Below are 21,759 nucleotides of genomic sequence, written 5' to 3'. Positions count from 1 at the left end.
TATATACAGGAAGTAAATCCGTCAAACATCCACCTACCAAATTCAGACTCACTTTCCTTGAAACGAGTTATGATAATGTTTCGTCCTTGAATATTAATTCTTATATATTGTATTACTTACTAATTATGCAATACATCCGTTAATTAATTAATAAAACTATTTAGTATTAAATGAAAAATTAATCTTTACTACAATTAATTAATTATATGCACTTTACAGAAGCCAAATTAAAATGAAGCCAAACCTGTTTTACAATTAAGGCAAAATCAGAGTTATCACGTATTTTGCAAATATGTAATAAAAGTAAATTAATAAAATAATTGCCGTAGAAAATTTACATTACAAGAAATTAATCCACACGTTGTCTTTCAATTGTATAAATATTTTTCAACAAATTTTATTACTCAGACGAAAAGAAGAAAATTTATTAGCTCACTAGACCAGTTTTCATGCAAATTACATCAATACTAGATTTGTATACAATAAACCCATTATATTTACGTCATGCGTGACTATTGATTTCAAAATTCAGTAAATACTTTATTTGTACATAAAAATATCACGAATTATTATTGAATTAAAATTATAATATAAGCAAATATGTATTTTAAAATACATATAACACACTCATATGAAGGTCAATCTAGTTTTTTTATGAAAATTAAATTAAGGTCCTCTCGGAATACATACGTAAACTAAAATTTTGCTGTTGATTTGCTAGAATACTTTAAAACAAGATAATAAGTGCTAAACGTGTTAACTGCAGTTTTCCACGTTAGCTCAATAAGGCTAACCTAGAAATCTTATAATTATATATTTATATCCTATAGTGTATAATGTTTTTATTTATTTATTTTTAATTATTGGCTTTTCGAGAAATATTTGCTATTATGTATAACATTAACATCAACTTTAGATTTTGCAAATTTGAGACGCGATTTAACTGACTCATCATAAATTAGAGAGATATAAAAATATGTACATAAAGAGTTCACTGAAACTGTATTTTTCAATGCTTTTTTAATACAAATAATTTTTGCAATTTTAGAAATTTCACTACAATCGCAAAGACTTAAAAGAATCAGCTTCAGAATTTTATTTTTACCCAATAATTAAATAATAAGAATCTGAAATTTTATTTTTAGTCAATAATTATTTTATAATAATTATTTTTTCGATTCGTTTTAGCATGTGAAAAGAATACACAGCACAGTATTTGAGACAAGTATTTTCTCACAATCTTAAAGACAAGTAGTCCCACAAATGCTCAGATGCATACGGGCAGATCCGCCTGTGTGTGGCCACACACGGGTGGATCTGTCCGCCGGATTTGTCCGAAACGGATGTCCGACGGACAAATCCGCCAGTGTGTGGGGTTAAAACGCTCGGACAGATCCGTCTGTTGTCTGTCCGTTGTCCGTGCTCAAAACGAACGGATCGGACACGGACAAGCAGATCTGAGCAGAGATCGCGCTCGCGTAAACGACCGTTTACAGTGTTTTTTGTAAAAATTTGTCCCTTAAATAATTTTATGACCCGGGCCTTTATTAATTTGCGCCAAAGTTGCCGCTAACGTCTAAGATTTTTTTATTTTATGACCCATTTCTATTATATCACTATACAATAGAAAAAATAATATAAATTTAAGATGCACTTAGAGACTCTAGATATGTAAATATTACATACATTAATACATAATAAAAAATGTAATTTTAATTATACTAAAATTAAAGTTATTATCATTATTGAAAATGAATGTAGATATCAAGGTATATATACGTATGTATATATTATTATTATTAATAAATGTCATTTAAATTTAGAATTTATTTTACATTTAACCTTTCTTCTATAATATCTACGGAGCTCAGTCAGACAGATCCGAGCTCGTACATTTTGCGTCTGTGGCCAAGCCCGGACAAATCCGTCAGATGTCCGACGGGCAAATCCGCCCGTGTGTGGCCGGATACTGCTCTAAACTCTAAAGATACTGCTCTAAACTCTTAAGTTGAGTAACCTATAGTGATATTCCAAGAGTGAAAGTGCATTTACAAAATTAATGTGGAATAAGAAGAACCGTTTACGTGCATTTGAGATCTGAATGAAAATCACGTGAAGCCAAAAATACTGTATTAAATTATAATTATTAAAAATGTATTTAATAACATACCATAATTAATGATTACGCTATGTTAGATATACAATCCCTTCTACGCAAAGCTATTTGTTATATTAAACTTCAAAAGTTCACCCTTGAATCACCTGTTCACTTGCGACCTTTCACTCCTCTAGACACATCGTTAACTCTTATTAATTCACCTTTATGTTCAGTGCAAATGAGCGTCGCGCATGTGTGGAATGACGCAAAACTTTATTGCAAATTTGGTACAACTGGTATATAATGTGCGTACCAAAGTAGCGTAAATCGATAATAATTCATCCAATGGCGAATTCGTGTAGCAACTTACTATTATACGACATTGCGAAAACACAGCAGCATGGGTAAACCAGTCAGGAATGTCTAAACGGCCACTAGGAACTTGCAAAACGTCGGACGACTCTAAAAGGAACAACCAGCCTTTTAGATCCGCTGGCGAAATGATCGCTAATCTCGCGTACGAGTTGTACAATCGCAAATGCGAATGCACATGTGTGTGCCTTTTTGCAAATTGATGAAAAAGTGCGCAACTGAGCGATTAAAGTCGATTCTGTACATAGGTATGAGATATTAGTGGCACTTGAGTTTGGAAGAATTTTGAGGTAAATGATTGCAGTGTACTATATGACATTCAGGCCTACCGAAAGGGGGGCGGGGAAGAGGGGATAAATTCCTGGAGCCCGTTCTCCTTGAGAGGCCCGACTCGGGAAAAAATCATAGCAAGAATATATGTATAAAAAAAGTAAAAACCGTCCTCAAATAATGAATCTGAACTGAACTACAGTATTTAAGAAATGAGTATCAGCTCTTTATACATACAATAAATAAAAGGAGCGGAACATTGCCTTCAAAAGCACTCACTTTCTAGGTAGTACTTTCACAATAAACATTAATATTGAAAGGGACAGATTGTAGTTTGTTGACACGGCTCTGTTTGTGTTAAAATTTGCTTGCAAATTATTGTTGAATTTATTGCTTTTTGAACGTTTAAAAAATATTAGATATGAGAGGAAATATTCAACGAATGGAAATTAGTAGCAGTACATAAAAAAAATTCCAGCTTCCTTTCTTCTTCGAATCTGTGACAAGTGACAACCCCAAATACAAAATTACCAATAGCCTCAAATAAAATTATTATCTGACATCGGATTTTATACGAATTAAAAAAGGAAGTAATGCAACTACTGCGATTAAAAATATATGTTAGCTGATGGTAAAGATGTGTATCGATCTTGGTTCCACAATTTCATTGAAAGACTTTGATAAAAAATTCAATGTAACTTGCAGAAAGGTTGAATATTGATTATTCAAACATTATTTGACATCTTCATAAACTGGTAATGATTTCAAAGCTCTGTGTTTGAATGGCACATAAACTATTCTTGGATCGGATTGTAAAGTAGGTTGTATACAATAATGTTACAAGAATATATTTATTAAAAATGTTATAAACCACACTGGTTAATCCTAGGAGCAGCACCGATTTCCATCTCCAAAGGGGAATTACACCAGAAAAAGGGTATGTCGTGTGTGGGGTAAGATGAATTATGAACTTTCAATATCTAACGAGAAAATAAATCTCATCAAGTACTGTTAATAATTGGATAATTTAAATCATGGGCATGGATTAAAAACGACCGCATTGATTAAACAGAATGAACACTATTTTTCACCACGATAATGCAAGATTAAATGTGGCATTTTACACTATTTTACAACATATCCCATGATTCTATTGCAATTATTATTTTATTAATAATATATGAGAAAAATCTATTGAATGTACATAAAAGTAGTAATATTTAACCTACAATTAATATATTTATAAACCCATAAAAATATAATTTATAGTGTATATTATATTATGAATATGAATTTATAGTATATATTAGAATATGTTTTAAAGCAGTATTAATGCAATCTGAAGAACTATTATTGTTTAATAAATAATACTAAAATTCGTATAGGTGCTAAAAGCTAATAAAATGTGATAAAAGGAAAAATATTATTATATATATTTAAAATAACTCCTAAGGCCTAGTTATTTTATTTTGCGATATTGTATGTAATGAACTAATATTGTTGAACTATCTGTCATATGATGTATTACATATAATTATAAATAAACGAGGAAAATAAGGTATTGAAGATTATATTATAATACATTTAAAACACCTCTTTATTTATTACTTCATATAGTCACAATGAACTTTAATGAATATGTGAAGTGCACAAGCATTATTTGTTTTAACCTGATTTTTGGGTATTTTATGGAAGTTTTTTATGGAAGTTACCACTTAATATTTTTCAACCAAAATTATCTAAATTCCATTTTAAACAATTAACATCAGCGCTAATGTTGTTATAATGCTCAATTGATTATGCAATATGCATCATCAAGGTGGGTGGTGTAGTATGTTCCGGAAAATCTCACTACTTGTCGTGTATAATTTTATTGTCTTATTTGTATTCATCGTTCAAGAGTGTATCTGCGCTTATTATTATATTATACTAAATCGTGAGCAATAAAATTATTGCAATGTGATTTCGAGCGATGCATCACATTAATCAATAAATTATTATGACGCATTTCAGGACACAAGACGATGTAGTGCGATAATTGCTAATAAATTACAATAATATTAAAGCAAGAAAATTATGGAAGATTATGCTACATGAAATTAAATCCTACATGAACTAGGTTATACAATGGTAATAAATAACACCGATTCTCAATAGTATAATTAATGAGCTATGAAATTTAACTTATTATTTCTCATATCTCATAAAATTTGATCAACTATATATCTTCTCTCTTTCTTGATTTGTTTAACCAAGCATGTCTTAGTGACTCCTAAATATACATTAGATCATTGTTTCCCAAACTTGTTCATATAGATCTTGAAGTTTGAGAATTTACATAAACAGCTGCAGCTTACATTAATTGCAGTTTACATAAACAACGAGAGAGATCTAATTTAATACTTTATATAGCAAATCAATATAATGTTTGGAATGTTTATTCTCAGTATTTCCTACAAAGAGAAAAGTTTAGAGCAAACAATGAAAGGCACAAACTTTAATTTAAATTATTCTAGTGTGTAGTGATTACTGCTCTAATTTATTTGGGATATGCCGATTAAAACAACTGTTATGGTTAAGATGCATGTGGGAGCTCCTATTTTTTCTTATACTTTTATCGTCCGTGACGTACGGATGTTTTCTAAGTATTTGTGAATATTTAGAAAGTCGAAATATAAGGGATTTTAAAACAATCAAACTGTTTCGCTGGTCCTTCGATGCCCCGATAAGTCGACTTTTTATCAAGGTGACACGTAAAAAAGGATAAACATAGTTTCTTTTAGAGGTGAAAAGAAAAGTAATTATCTTCGATACTTTTGTAATTGTTACTGACTTATAAAAATTTGCTCCAAGATTTCTTTGATTGAACTCCTTTTCAATGGAATTTTCATTTATTTTGGGAAATATGTTTGAAATCATGTTCCTGTATTCTTAATTAATAAATTTTAATTATGAAAAAAGCTTAAAGTTTGCAATTAATACTAAGAAACCTTTCTGAATGTCTGACGGAATTGACAGTTTCACTTAGAGCTTTTGAAAGCAACACTAGAAAACGTTACAAAATTCTTTAGTAGCCTATTAACTTGCTCTCAAACAAGCACGTGGATACTTGAATTTCAGAATATTAAATAAGTTCATTATTTATTGACTGGCATTCACTAGCAGGATTAAAGACATGTCTATAATTTCGACATTTAAATTTTCCTTAACATACCAACTTTGATTTCAAGTATTGATTTCGGATCGGAATAAAATTAAAAATGTATTAAATTTTTATCTGATTTATACTATTAAAGTATATTGTAATATATTATATTAATATAATGTATTTTAATTAAATGTCAATATATAAACAGTCTTTACAATATTTCGTCTTTTATGACTACTTGGCAAAATGGTTAAGGTAATTCATTATATTATATTATTTGTCCTTAATTTCTTGACGATGATGTCTTGCGACAAAATATTTTATAGAAGAAATTTCATCGTTAAGCAACTAAATGTTGTAAAGTTATTTTTTTTATATAATATAAAAAATAATAAAGAGCAAACAAATATCTATACAACAATGGCAATAAATCATGTCACGACATGAACTTATCAGATCTAAAATATACAATAATGTTTCAATTAAAATATATTATTCCACATCTCTATCTTTAACTATATAACTTAAAACAGTAGATAGAGAAGTAGGAAACAGCCATTAAATTCGCAACATTCCTTACAAGTGGAAAACCTCAAATCATCTGTGACGTTGAAATTTATCGGGATGTTATAAAATCAACATTAAACTTCAGTAATAACAAAAGTTACCAATTCTAAAACGCTTCTATGTCGATCTTAACTTTATAAACTCGTTTCTTTCTTTACACAATTATTATATTATTAGAAAAAAATACTCAGAGTTCAGAATACAAATTTAATCGTTAATGGAATTAAAATATAAATAATTATTTGTATGAATTACAAAAACAACTTATTTCGCCTTAAATTATATCTGTAGCATGCAAAATTTATCAGTAGAGGAGATGGTGCAAATATATTTTCCTCAGGGTCATAAAGTGCATCTGAGAAAATTTAGAAGGAGTGATGGAAAGTTCTCTGTGTTTTGAATGAGTTACTAAAAAGTAAAGAGTATTAATGATGTTTATGTTATAGACAGTCATTATTATGAATATGCCAATTACATAAATAAATATTACATAAATAAGTATTTATTCATGATGATTTAACTGAAAAAAGTATGTTTCTTTATCTACATTTTAGGTATATGTAAAGATTGAAAACCAATCATTAAAATAAATTTCCACTTAAGTAAAAGTTGTTAATGATGGTCTTCGTTAAAAGTAGAATGTCAAGGGCGATATGAGAATAGAAACGAAATATAAAATTAATGTTATTCCTAAAATTGTATTTCTATCAGCCAAAACTTCATTAGATACATAATATATATTACTTGTTTCTCTATACAAAATGGTTGAAATCTGCCAAATAGATTATATATATATATATATATATATATATATATATATATATATATATATATATATATATATATATATATATATATATATATATATATATATATATATATATATATATATATATATATATATATATATATATATATATATATATATATATATATATATATATATATATATATATATATATATATATATATATATATATATATATATATATATATATATATATATATATATATATATATATATATATATATATATATATATATATATATATATATATATATATATATATATATATATATATATATATATATATATATATATATATATATATATATATATATATATATATATATATATATATATATATATATATATATATATATATATATATATATATATATATATATATATATATATATATATATATATATATATATATATATATATATATATATATATATATATATATATATATATATATATATATATATATATATATATATATATATATATATATATATATATATATATATATATATATATATATATATATATATATATATATATATATATATATATATATATATATATATATATATATATATATATATATATATATATATATATACATCGATAAGAGAATCTAAAAGAAGCAATCATGGTGTCATAGTTCAGAATTATAATTAGTATATTAAATATTAATATTAATTCAGATTAATAAGAATTATAGCTCCATTGTATATGTCAACCTTGATTGTGTAATCAGATTGGTATTACTTAGGAGTGACATTACACCCACAGTTTTTCTTTACTTCCATATTAGGAAAAAAATTCAGGGATTCCAACCAGCTGCACTGTTAACTTGCAGGTCATTCAAACGACTATTTCAAACATTATGAAAAGGAAATACCAACTCGCCTCGACAAAAGGTTTATCAACAGGGAGAGAAATCAATGCTGAACTTCTTCTTTTAGTGTCAGGTCCGATTCCAGATGCTAGCGACCACTTACGGTGGTTGTTTTCATGAAATTAGTACAGTGATTTCACATTGTCTTTTGTACCACAGTTCCACAGTCATACTTTTGATACAACTGTGTATATCTGTTTACAATCTTTATCAATTTTGATCATCTTTAAAAATAAAGTGTGCTAAATAAATGGAAGATTTTACGGACCACTTGTTAGCACATCCGTTCCAAGGGTTTATTCACTTATAGTCACTCTGAGTTTGTGGGTTCGAGCCCCGACAGCGGCACTCGAATTTTTATTTAAAAGAAATGCGCTAAAATCCAGTCTGGTGGTTAATATTTATTTGTAAGTATTCATTATATCTGATTGACTTACTCAGTTCATAAAGATTTACCCCGTTGTAACGCATTACAGCTGTTATGTTACAACAAAAATTAAAATTAAAACTACTCTATTGTGCATAAAGGATGCGTGATAGGCAATGCGTCTATCTTGTGCAATAAACAACTATTGTAATTATCCCTTTATTAACGATATTCGAAAATGGTCACCTTGCAGTTTCATTTTAAGGCGTAAATATGGAACTAAAAAAGTGATGCAACTGGTACACAAACATCCTCATCTGTGACTCGCTAAATCTGTCTCGAATCAAGAATATCAAGAATCAAGGCGAAGGAAAACGTCATTCTAGGCAAACTGAGAGAGCATTGTAATTTATAAAGGGATGACTCAAAATGGGATGTCAACTTTGCTTAAGGGTTTAAGTTCCAAACAACTTCATCGTTTCTTACTTTACACTCTGGAGGTACAAACAGTATAAAAAACAATTCAACAATTATAAAATCAGGAGCATGCGGTTTATTCCAGATCACTACAGACGACTTCAAATGAACCCAAATAAGCTTGAATTTGAATGTTTGAATAGTAGGAACTATCAATATCCGCCATTCCATCTTTATTGATCACACGTTTTTGATAACATTGACATTTATTTCAAGTAATAAATTAATTATTACATTAAATAGTACATGAATACATATTATACGTTCATGTTTATTCATGTAGAATAATAACGGCACAATTTTCATATTATTATAATTCAATTGACGTTAGTATTGAATTATTATTATAGCCATACACCACTTTTTACACCTAGTTTATTCAGGTGAAGAAAATTATTTAAGTGGATTAATTAAGAAAAGTAGATTATATTCCAAGAACGTAAATTGCACCTATGACAGATTTCTCAATGCGCTCAAAAACTATATTTTTCAGCATAGCAATAAATGGTTTTTATAGCTTATAGTTTCTTAAACTATGGGTCTCGATCTAAAATTTAATCGCCTGGCATATTGAGTGGGTTGCGAAATACTTTCAATTTTATTATTCAAATTATTTTTATTTCACTTAGAAACAAGCACTTAGCACAAAAAATTAGCACTTATAAAAATATATCAACTATTTTTCAAATGACTGATTTTTATTCAGTAAAAAAATAGACAAGCTGACCGAAAAGCAAAAAAAGTACCTTTTGAAATCTGTTCTTTATAAGTTTTCTAAACTGTAAACAGCATTACCTGTAATGAAAGGGATCAGGATAATAGTTAGACAAAATAAAAAGCCTCTGAGTTTGCACCCAAAAAAATTATGATGACAATTTGATGATATTTTAAGGAAAATACAGAATCATATTGTGGAGAAATTAAAACCATGCCTAAAAACATAAGCATTAAAAATTTTATGTTGGTAAACAGAATCGGAGCAAAATTGCTCCATGATAATGCGAGAACTCAAACTTCAGTAATTACTGTTTCAAAATTGATCAAAATATGATTAAAATTTTTACAGTATCCATCGTATTTCTCAGACCTTTACCTTACAGATTATCACATTTTAAACAAGAAGTATTTCTTCAAAATATTATATTCAATAATCAGATTGATATTATAAAAGCCTTTGATGACTTCACAAAATCTAAAACAAAGATTTTTATATACATAAGATTCTCTTAATTTTAAATAATTGGAAAAATACTATTTCTGTAAATGAACCATATTTTGATAATGCAATCCTAGTTAAACATATAGCATTTTATACCTCATTAAAAAACAACCTAATAGCTTCGAAGATAAGCGAAAATTATAAAAGAAAAAATGAAGTATACTTCCTCTTATCTGATATCAAGCTATATAAGATAAATCATTCATTTTACTAACGCTGAAATACATAAGAGTATCATCAAGCATTTAGAAATACTAATAGTAAAATTGTATATATAATATAAAGCTGCAAGCAACAAATAACGGATGTGATGACCGTTGATTTGAAACATATATTCTACTCGTAAATTGCGTCATTGGCCTAGACAAAATAATTTTCATAAATATATTAAACAATAATAAAAAAAAACAATTTTCAATAACATCTCATAAATATGGCATAGACTTGTCATTAGTTGTGTCAGACATTTCTAGCGATGAAAGTCATCGTCCGTCATAAACGGTAGTGATGAATAGCGTGTATTATTTTTTTCTTAATTTAAGAATAATTATAATAAATATATGAATAATATTTTGTAGAATTTATTTATTGGCTTTTCATTATTACCTTTTTTTAACATGATTTTCCATACCAAAATATTGTTATTTTTACAAATAATACGGTTTTTTAAATTTAGGGAACAAATCTTCATCTTCAATTTAATCTACCGTATAAAAAAAGGAATTGGATTTCATTCACAAAACTAAAACTATTACCCTAATCTGGGTCACGGTTTATAAAGGTTAAGAAACACTGGCATAAATGGATTAATAACCGAAAACAGTGTATGTATAAACAACACCGGTTTAACTTGTCGATGCGCAAATAACAAAACGGCCTGCAAAAGTGGGTTGGATACGAAAATCTCTTCCTCATTGTGCTTATTAATTGAGTGAGTTCACCGGTGGCAAGATCGTAACTTAATATGCAATTTATATGCAATTAAAACGAAACAAAATGATAATTCCTGAATGAAATAAATATTTATAATTTATTAATGAATTTTTGATATGTTTGAACTATGGTTATACTAGAACCTATTGAAATGTATAGAAAGTTGAAGGCCTCTTAATTTTAAATATGAGATTAGGACAAATAATAAAAATAAAAGCTGCAATAAAATACGCGATGAGGAAAAACATTGACATTATTAAATTTATAAAATAAAATTTAAATCGCACGTCATAGAATTTTGCTATACCTACAGATATAACAGCATGTTTATTTAGTCAGTGAAAGAAAATCTGTAACTTGATGCTAATAACCTATCAATGAAAGATTTCTTATTTATATATGAATAAAACTTCAGTTTCTCTTCTGTATATAAATACGCATTTAAAGGATTTTTCATTTCCTTTTTAATACCAAGAATTGTATAAGCGTATACAAACGTTTCCTGAATTTATAAATGCTTTTAGGTATGGTTATTATGATTGCCTTCTTATGTGTGATTGAAACGAAACTATGATCGTGTGCATGTAGGTGATATATAATAGACATATATATTTCTTGTCGTATGTGGACTGAGATAATTTTTTTTAATATATGATATACATACATATACAATAATTATACAAAAAATTATTCAGTACATCGTACGATCTGCGCTAATCTTCTATCGCTAAACATGTTACTGCATCATGATATAAGTTCCTCTTACATTTTTTTACTTATTAGATAATTAAAAAAATATAATTTAAATAATTTTCAGATGGGATGTATCCCATATATAAATATAATATATACATACATTAAAACTTTCATATTATATAGGTTCATAGCATAGCAGTTTTTATACGTTGTGCGTATATATTTCCATAACAATTAAGTAGCATAATTTCCCAACATAAATATTTTTTAATGTGTTTCAGTAATAAAAATTAATGGCTACTATTACCATAGTGGAATTTTAAGAATGTGTTTCATTTAATTGTTTTTATTGTACTAAATAAAAAATAGAACTAACCTAATTAAAATAATTGTCAATTTTAAATAAAGTATCATAATTTATTAGCAATAATGATATATTTAATAAATAATGTTTGGAACGTCGTTTACATAAATCAATCTACTATAAAAATAATAGCTCAATTAATTGTATAAAGTTTATAAACTATAAATCAAAAGTCCCTCTAACAATAATTAAAACGGTTCACTATTTTTAATGACCTGCGCCGTGCATTCGAATAATTTACATCAGTATATTATTATTCATGATAAACCTAATGCAAAAAAATTAACTTAAGAGTCGAAAAATTATAAATTACTGCAAAAAAATATATATGTAAAATTTTCAAAGAATATTATAGTATTTACAACTAGTCATAAAGTTTTTTTATACAATTTTTTAATGAACCTAACCTCTCATTAACTGCGCTGTACACCAAGTGTACATACTATCTTATTATGTTAAATATGTAGAATGCAATGTTCATATATTAAGTATAACCCTAATTTAATACCTCTTGACGATTAATTAAAATCGAGGTAAGTCATGCATATATGGTAATAAAAATTATTTAATTCAGCTCATGAAGTTAGTATAATATACGAAAAATTTTTCGACGTGACCTCAGTGCTATTTTAACATAAAACAGCATCATGACTTTGAACTTTTATTAATCAGTTAATAATTCAGTCCTTGGTTTATCAGTCAATGAAAAACTCTGGATTGGAATATTAAAAGTCAACATCAAACCTGTCATTTTATTATTGTTTTTGGCTACAATTGTTATTCATAGATATTTTAAAGAGTTCTATACCATTCGATGTCTAATTCAAAATTGTATGAATGTGAAAAGTGTGTTCTTTATGTCCCGTTATTCATCATTAGGTAATAGAAATACATAAAACTTGCATTTCAATCATAATTGGATAATACTATTAATTGGTTCGAGTCATTGATGTAATAAACAGAGGTCAAATAAACAAATAAAAAAATTGACTTCATAATTTTGTTTAGTCATAGTATGCACATAAATTCTAAATAACACTAATTTATAAATTGGTGTCGAATCCAAGTCATAAACATTGCTATTGCAAAAAATGTATGCTATCCATGCGAAAGTTGTAGCTTAATGACTTTACTTTTGTAGCTTGGTTTTTAAACAGTGTTTATATTTGACTGTCAAAATCTTTCGTCGATTGCATCTGTGTATTAAATGCATTAACGTCATTATAGAATGCACGCGATGCAAAAGAGGTTGATTGTAACTCTCGCAAAGCTTTATGCCTTCTCATAACGGGACACGTTCAAGCATCATCTCCATTCTGCACAAAAGAAGCACATCGTCCTACTTAAAGGTCAACTTTCAATAGAATATCGTTAAAGTAATGCCTGTATTTATTTATTGAAGCTTAAGTGAAATATTTCAGTAAACCCAATACATTTCGATTGAAAAATAATATCTGTTATATAAAATAAGTTATTTTCTATAAATAAAATTTTAACTGTTTTCGTAGATATTCCTAATCTCGCGGATGCACTTTGAGGTTGATTAGTTAAAGTTTACGATGGTATACGAACAATAAAAAATAACAATAATAACTGTATTTCAGTTGTAGTGAATAGTCGCTATAATGGAGTTTTTTAATTCAATCATCTTCGCAAATAAGGTAAACCAACCACTCCTTTAAGCTACGACTTACTTACTAATTATGTAACTTGTCGTTACAAAAAATGACGAAGTCATAAAATACAAAAATTAGTAAGACGATACAAAAAAATTATAATTGTGTATAAATCTATTATTTTTATTTATTAATGATCCCAGTGGATCATGATCAAAATCTTTTGATTTTCTCTTTTTTATTTCTATAAATCGTTAAGCATGAAATAACATTATTATGTAAATGGTAATTATTTAAGTTCAAACGAGTTACTTTTTAAGCACCATAACAAAGTTCATGGACTCATTTTTTTATGTTCATACACATAAAAAACGTTGCTTTGTTGTGATGATTACCAGAAAATGAACTCTTTGTATTTATTTTAAACCACTCGTCCAAAAAATGCGGATGAAAAATTATTACGTGTTGCTTACATTTTTTCAATCACCTGTTCAACATTCTTTACTAAAATCTGGCGAAAATTTATAAGCTTTAAAAAAACAATAACTCTACTATCGATATTTTTATATATATTTATATATAAATAAAATTAAAACCATATAATTCCAGTGCGTAAAAAAATAAAATGAGCAACGGATTGTATATTTACGGCAGGAAGAAAACACAACAAAGTTGTACTAAATATCACCAATCGTGTATAAATTAAATAATAAAAAAAAGGGAATTTTCAGATAAAACCCATTTTTTTATTATTTTTCATAAATTGCTATACCAAATTCTGGATGTCATGAACCTGCTGACTATGCAAATAAAAATGACCAGATATCATTAATAAAAATTAACGATTGATAAATAGATAAGAGGTAAAAATAAAATTTTTCTATTATTGTTTGGCAGAGTTTTAGTAGGTAAAACATTTTGCATGTTGTTGTCTTTTGCAATAACATATTTAATTAATACAATAATACAAAAATAATATATTAATAGAATAGATAAGCATCATTAGTAATGATACTGCCAACTCACTGGTCGATTTCTTAGTTTTAGTATTTTTATCGCAATATTAGAGTTTTAATTTATTTATTTATCCCAAATCTGTTTATCGTGACTTGACAGGTTTCTCAAATGCATTATGATGATTTTTATATATTATTATTCTAAACATTTCATACACATATATACATATACTTTACATCAGCTAATATTCAAACATGCACTCATATACATTTATATACACACGAACGCTTTAATACACCTATGCTTAAAAATGTTTGTAAAATAAAAAAGATTTAAAAAAATAATAATTATTTCAAATTTTTGCAACTATCAATTTCGTTGAGAAACTGGATGGCTCGCGTAAAGGAAGCGTTTTCGAGCGCGGACGTCCTAGCCGTAACGACAATAATAAGGGACGCAATTGCTACTTTCTAGGGCAACCTACAATCCACAGCTGAAAATCGCCAACCATTGACCGATTATCGTCACCACACATTCATTGATAAAATACGTTACGTTTATAATAAAATGAATTGTTTCCCAACGTAACGGATACAAATATGGATATGATCCATACAATTTATTGTAGAGATATCCATGAATTTTACTTTAAATATTCTTTAACAACAAGGTGAATTTCGCTTCGCTGTGATTCTAGACAAAACATCATTATTTGAGAATGTTACGAATTAACGTATCGTACAGATCCTGATACGCCAATAAATTTTCAAAGCGACACGCGCTCCGTATAGCGAAATAGAGCATATTCCACCTTACCGCAAACATGTGCATAGTAAAGTCACTCCCAACTCTTCAACGAAGGTATTTATAAACTGTATGAAAATTTTGCCAGGCAATGAAATTTTGTAAATGCAACAATGTGACAATTAATAATGCAGAAAGGAAGCCGATTGTCAATCACAGCGACTACAAGTAGTTTTGAAAAGACAATGAATCCGCATTTGTAAGCTATGACAATCGTGGCTTCAGTGAGTATTTCGCATATTCTGGAGTACCACAGGGATACAATCTGGGTTTTCCGCTCTTTACAGAAAGACCTAGAGTCTCTAGGGAGGGGGTTGATCGACAATCGACTACCTTTCAGTATCACCAAGTATTTGTGTTTGGCTAAAGCTCCATTTTCTGGAATCTAAGTGAAGCGAAGTACTCCTTGTTGTTGGAATAAAATCAAAGAAAAATATGACATAAATTTATGAGACACAAGAGAAAGTACTGGTTGTATCCGTATTTGTATTCTAGTACATATTTACTAGGAGCGTTGGGTTACAATTCTTTGCAATCTATCTACTTATCGAAGCACAACATATCAATGCTCGATTAATTTTAGAGTGCCTTAAAGAGTCGCGATCGCGTCCCTTATTCTTGAGCGTTGCGGCCAGGACGACAGCGCTTGAAAATACTTCGCTTGCACGAGCCGTCCAGCTTCTCAACGAGCTTGCCAAACACAAAGATGTTTTCGGCGATATCTATGAGGAGCTGTAAAAAAATATGGGATTGTGCTCATATATTTTAGCTGTTTTTTTAATTTGCTAAATATTTTATTGTATAGTTATTGTTTTTATAATGGCCATCATAACGCACTGGGGAAACCTGTTAAGTCAGGATAGTCAGATTTTTAACTGGAAATAATATGCATAATTCGTACAAATACTCTAAATAACTTTTAGGTTATCAGTGTATAATAAATATTATATTAATGTCATTAATAAAGAGAAGTAAAAGCAGAGGACATAATTTGAATCCATGTGGTACTCAAGAAGGTGTGAAATATAAAAATAGTAGCTCGAGAAAAAGTTAATTAGACTGTTCGAGAAACCACAGTTGTTTAATTTCCGAAGTAGAAGTTCATGACAACTTTGTCGAATGCTTTTTGAAACTTGGTATTGATTAGTATCGAGGGACTTTGTCACCGACTTCAAAAAACATAAGAGGTTAGTGACTGTAAAACGACCCGGACGAAAGCCATGTTGCTGGTCCACTAATGCCTGCCGACAATGATTATGGATACTTGTGGAACAGAGTGACTTTCGTACGTCTAAATGTATTATGAAAAGAAAACGTTTAAAGTGACAAATTCAAAATATGTCAAAAAGGAACAAAAGGCTTCTCAAAACCGTACTTCATGTGGAATACAAAGTAATCAGAATAAATTATGGAGTCACTAACAGGTGGTTCGTCTAAAAAATATCCTAGAGATATGTATATATTCAGAAGGTGTGAAACAAATATTCGGTAACGCAAAAAATAATTATCTATGAAAGTATAATTAAAACCTATTTTATCATAATCATTATTTTAATTTTAGGTCGAGAAACGTTTGAAAAGCGAGTACTTTTTCTTTGATTAGCAGAAAGTAATAATTTCTAACAATAACACCGACAATTATTGGAAGTTATGTGAAGGCATAACACAAACTGATGATAGAATTCTAAACCAGGCACACAATACCCAGAGACAATAGTGCAATTAACGTCACGATTAAACTAAAAACATGTTATATTTATGTGTATATAAAAATAACTCTTTATTATAAAAATGTTAACGATGACACTCAACCTTGTTGTCTATTGTATGAAATTCATTCAATTAGTTATGTTTTTTGCGATATTTGTAACTATGAATGAGGTTCCATTAGGATGTTCCAAATTGCAGTAAAAATAATTTTAAGAAATCACACAAGCACATCTAATTATGTTTAAACTTATTATGTTTTTTTTAATAAAATAAAATTATTTTTCATTTTTATAAACATTGTTGTTTACACATATATAAATGATAATCAACATTACATTAACTAATGAGCACCTATAAAAATTCTTCGAATGATTCTAACGATCGGTCATTCGTATTACAATATTTTTTATGTAGTTAGAGATCATTCCTCATGAGATGACGCACTGTAAATGACAAATCGATCAAACGATCAGCCAAGAAATTTATTAATAAAATGGATTATGTAAATGTGCGGTATACCTAGGACGTGTGCCATTCACCTTGAATATTGGCCAAAAATCTAGTTCGCTTTAAAATCGTACTGTAATAAGGAAGTGAGAAATTAAGAAGGTATGATGGTCAACTCTTTATAATAAGTGTGTTCAATAAACCGTTACATTGGTGTTAATACTGGCTTAATTGCATTAAACCCGTTCATATACTCATAGACTCAAATTATATAATTTATTAGAACTAGAATCAATCAGCTTATATCTGTATTTAAAACTATATTATAAAGACATTTTCCACGCTTCATTTATCATTAAAATAATAACGACGAAATATTTACTTCATAAAACATTGGATGGATATTACATTGTAGTATCGGTTTATCGAACAAAATAATTATTTGCATACACAAAATAATATACAAATGTATATAATACCACAAAATAACCTTGACCACATTTTTAATGTGCTAATGGCAATTTATTGCTACTTTACAATTACTTCTACTGATATTTGGTTGAAATCTTATAGTATAATATAAAAAAAAACTTACCCTTGAACTTCCGGTTGTAGACACTGTACGTAACGTTATTGAACTCCAAATCCATATTGAAAAAACTGACTTTAACAACGATTTAAATTAAAAATAACAACTCAACACATTTTTTACATCAATCCCTCGTCCAAGGTGATTCGCTCAAATTTATATCTGCAAAAAAGAAAATGGATTTTAATATAGGTACATTTTTTTCGCACACTTTACTAATTTGGAATTATTACACAGAATGATTTTTGAAGTAATATAAATTAATAGGAAGCTAGCTTTGATTTCAAGTTAATTCCAACATTGTTAAATTGTATCTAAAAACGCATTTCAAGATCTTATCATAATATTCAATGAATAAAATGTTTACACTGTGTGTCGCGTTTTTTGTATTCTTCACTAATTTTTTTTTAATATTAAAAAATGTTTTGTGTAGTAGCCAAATTAAAGCAACACGTTATTAAATATAATGACAGTGTATCATTAAAAAATATATATAAAAAAATACATTTTTAAAAAAAAAACGTATCATTTATTTCTTAAATAAAATGCCAATTTAATAGTAGATTATCTAAAATACTAGTATCATACTCAAAATCTATTATATTTTTTCTATATGAATTATTATAGTACATAATTAAATCAAAAAAAGTGTTGATCTAATCATGAATATTTATGAAATCTATATCAAAATTATATTTTATAAAAATGCGTAAAATTTTTATTGTTGTGTTTTATAAATGATACACATATTTTATAGTATTACATTAAAATAAAATAATTTGATTATTTTTACAAATATAAAGACAAAATTTCTAAAGTAAGATTTAAAATAACTGAAAAAACTTCAAAGAAAGCTCCTTTCTAAGTCATTTATTAACATAATATTTTAATGTCATACATATTCTAAAATTTACAGATACTATATAAAAGTATCACAGTAATAAATAAACTGAAAATATAATATTATTTATTCATTATACATAATTAAATTGAATTGTATCTAAATATATTGGAAATATTATTCGATTTTTAATACCACGTGAGAATAATATTGTTGTATTTTATAAACGACAAATATTCTCTACTACTGCTATACAATTTTTTCATTATTATTCTTACAAATAATTAAAATAGCGTTAATCTTATCATATATATTTATGCAATCTACATCGCCAGTATTAATGTAATTAATAAAAACACGCGAGAATAATATTGTTGTATTTTATAAATAATACATATATTCTCTGTTATAAATATAAATTAAACTATTTTATATTTAAATAAAAATGAAGATAAATTGAATAAATTGTTTATTAAGAATAACATTTTGGAATGTATTTTATTTTGTAAATAATACACCGTAATATGATACATGTTTCTACAAAATGTGATGAAGTTATTGTATACGTTTTCAAGGTTAACCCAGTTGTTTGTGCCACTTTTATAGAAGGGCAACGCATCCATAGTCAAGATCCTGTTTTCCCCTCAAGGATGAACAATTGCGTATACAGCAAAAAGCTTGCAGAATCATGGTATGATACATTAAAAGACTTGGAAATATGTAAAACTGGAAATGGGAGGTAAATTAGTCATGAAACAAGTTACCGTTGCTTCATAATAGTTTTTGTTAAAGAAAAAATAATTGTATACAATATACTGATTATCACACCGCGATTTCAAGTGATCGCGACGTTGATTATTGTGATTAAAACGGTTTTATTAAGCACATGGCCAAAATTAACACTGGACCTAATAAGTTAATCGTTTAACGTAAAATATTGATTGCAAAAATGTGCAGGTGCTTATAAATTGGGTTAATTTGTATGTTTAAAATACAGACATTATTATTTATTATATATAAATACTTCAAGTCAAGAACATGATAACTGAAAATAAGTTATAATATCTATTATACAATATTTCTTGTGCTCTTTCAAATTATGACAATAGCACTGCTCTAAAACTGTTCACTACTCTTTTTATTGGGTCTAAATATAACATTTATGGCAAGAATGTATGTATTAAATTACATACAGGTGTGGAAGAGACAACAGTAAGGTAGATGTACCGTTTGTTCTGAGAAACTGTAAGAATAACCAACTATGGATAAATTCTAGATCAGAGTCATTTAAAATAATTAAAGCGTAGAGTATTGAAATATATTATATGCAAAATTTATCTTCTTATCTTAGAAATGGACTTACAACTAAAAGCCGACCAAAATGCAGTCGCATAAAATAATAATTATAAAAAAATACTAAGTAATTGCTGAAATTCCAGAAAGTGCTGATGTTTCTGAGTTAATAATCTCAATGAGTAGTATCGATTATTATTTAATTTTAAATACGAATAATATTTAATTTTAAGTCTGTCCAAAATAATTTATTATGGGAATATTTTTTGAGCATAACGAGTTAATATTGCTGCAACATATTGTTAATAATAAATATTACATTAATATAAACTAAATGAGTATTTTAGGCAGCAAGAATAATTAAAACAAAATTTCGTCCTTATTTTTTTAAAATTAAAATATACAGTCTTGATACTTGTTATTGTTAATATAAAATCATGTATGTATGAACCTGTATTTATTAATCAAATTTTTCGATTCTTCATAAATTAGCAAATATACTGGAAAATTCTAATGCTTTATCGATTACTATTCGATATTCGCATAGTTGGAAATATCGTATACGCAGAACAACAAAATAATTGATTCTGTGAATTATATACAATCCCAATAATGGTTATTATTTTACCAAAAGGTTAATATTTTATAATAGTCATAATTGACGTTTCAAAACGCGGTGGCAAAAAAACTCGTTTCATCGAATGTGTAATAGCAAATAAAAAATAATTCAATGGCAGCTTTATCTCGCTGAGCTTGCGTGAAGGTAAAGTTTTGTTAGATCCCCAATTTCCGGTATAGTAATACTAAAATAAAAGGTATTGAAGGCAAAACCATAATTATATACTAGATTTGTTCATGCTGTATCGTTTTTTTGTAGCTATATTCAGGATATGTACAAATTAATTTATTGAAATATATAAATGATGGGATCAGAAAAAACTTCAATGCCATGAAAAATAATATCGAATGCTCTAATGATTTCGTATTTAAAAAATATTTGCTAGCAATAAAAACGATATAATCATAGTGTATCATTCATTGCATCTTCATAATCTATTCTTAACTCTGAACAAAGAATTAAAATGTGAATTACATGCACTTTTCCGTATCCGTTTCTGCAAAGTATATGCAATTTTAATAATGTATGCACAAAATTAATCACAATGCGTGGATAATGAAATGCAATGACGTCGATTATTTATTATAATCAAAAAAATAATTTATTCACAGAATATGCACTTTTTACAAATGTTTATGCAAACGAAAGCGTAAATTCTGACAAAAGAAGTTTTGTCAACAGTAA

General features: G+C 27.5%; 1 protein-coding gene across 1 annotated transcript in view; it reads right to left on the bottom strand.

Moving 5' to 3' along the window:
- The window catches only part of LOC148238859 (ATP-binding cassette subfamily G member 4), a 33,610-nt gene that overhangs the window by 11,320 nt on the left and 531 nt on the right, over nucleotides 1-21,759 (bottom strand). The window contains exon 2 of the mRNA XM_088183054.1: nucleotides 18,329-18,484. Within this exon, the coding sequence (XP_088039180.1) occupies nucleotides 18,329-18,383 (55 nt within the window). The 5' untranslated portion in view covers nucleotides 18,384-18,484. The remainder of the gene's footprint in view (nucleotides 1-18,328; nucleotides 18,485-21,759) is intronic.

This window comes from Plectrocnemia conspersa, unplaced genomic scaffold, assembly GCF_051122295.1.
Source record: "Plectrocnemia conspersa isolate PC_06_02 unplaced genomic scaffold, ASM5112229v1 ptg000001l, whole genome shotgun sequence".
Lineage (NCBI taxonomy): Eukaryota > Metazoa > Arthropoda > Insecta > Trichoptera > Polycentropodidae > Plectrocnemia > Plectrocnemia conspersa.
This window is presented reverse-complemented; position numbering and strand designations above follow the sequence as displayed.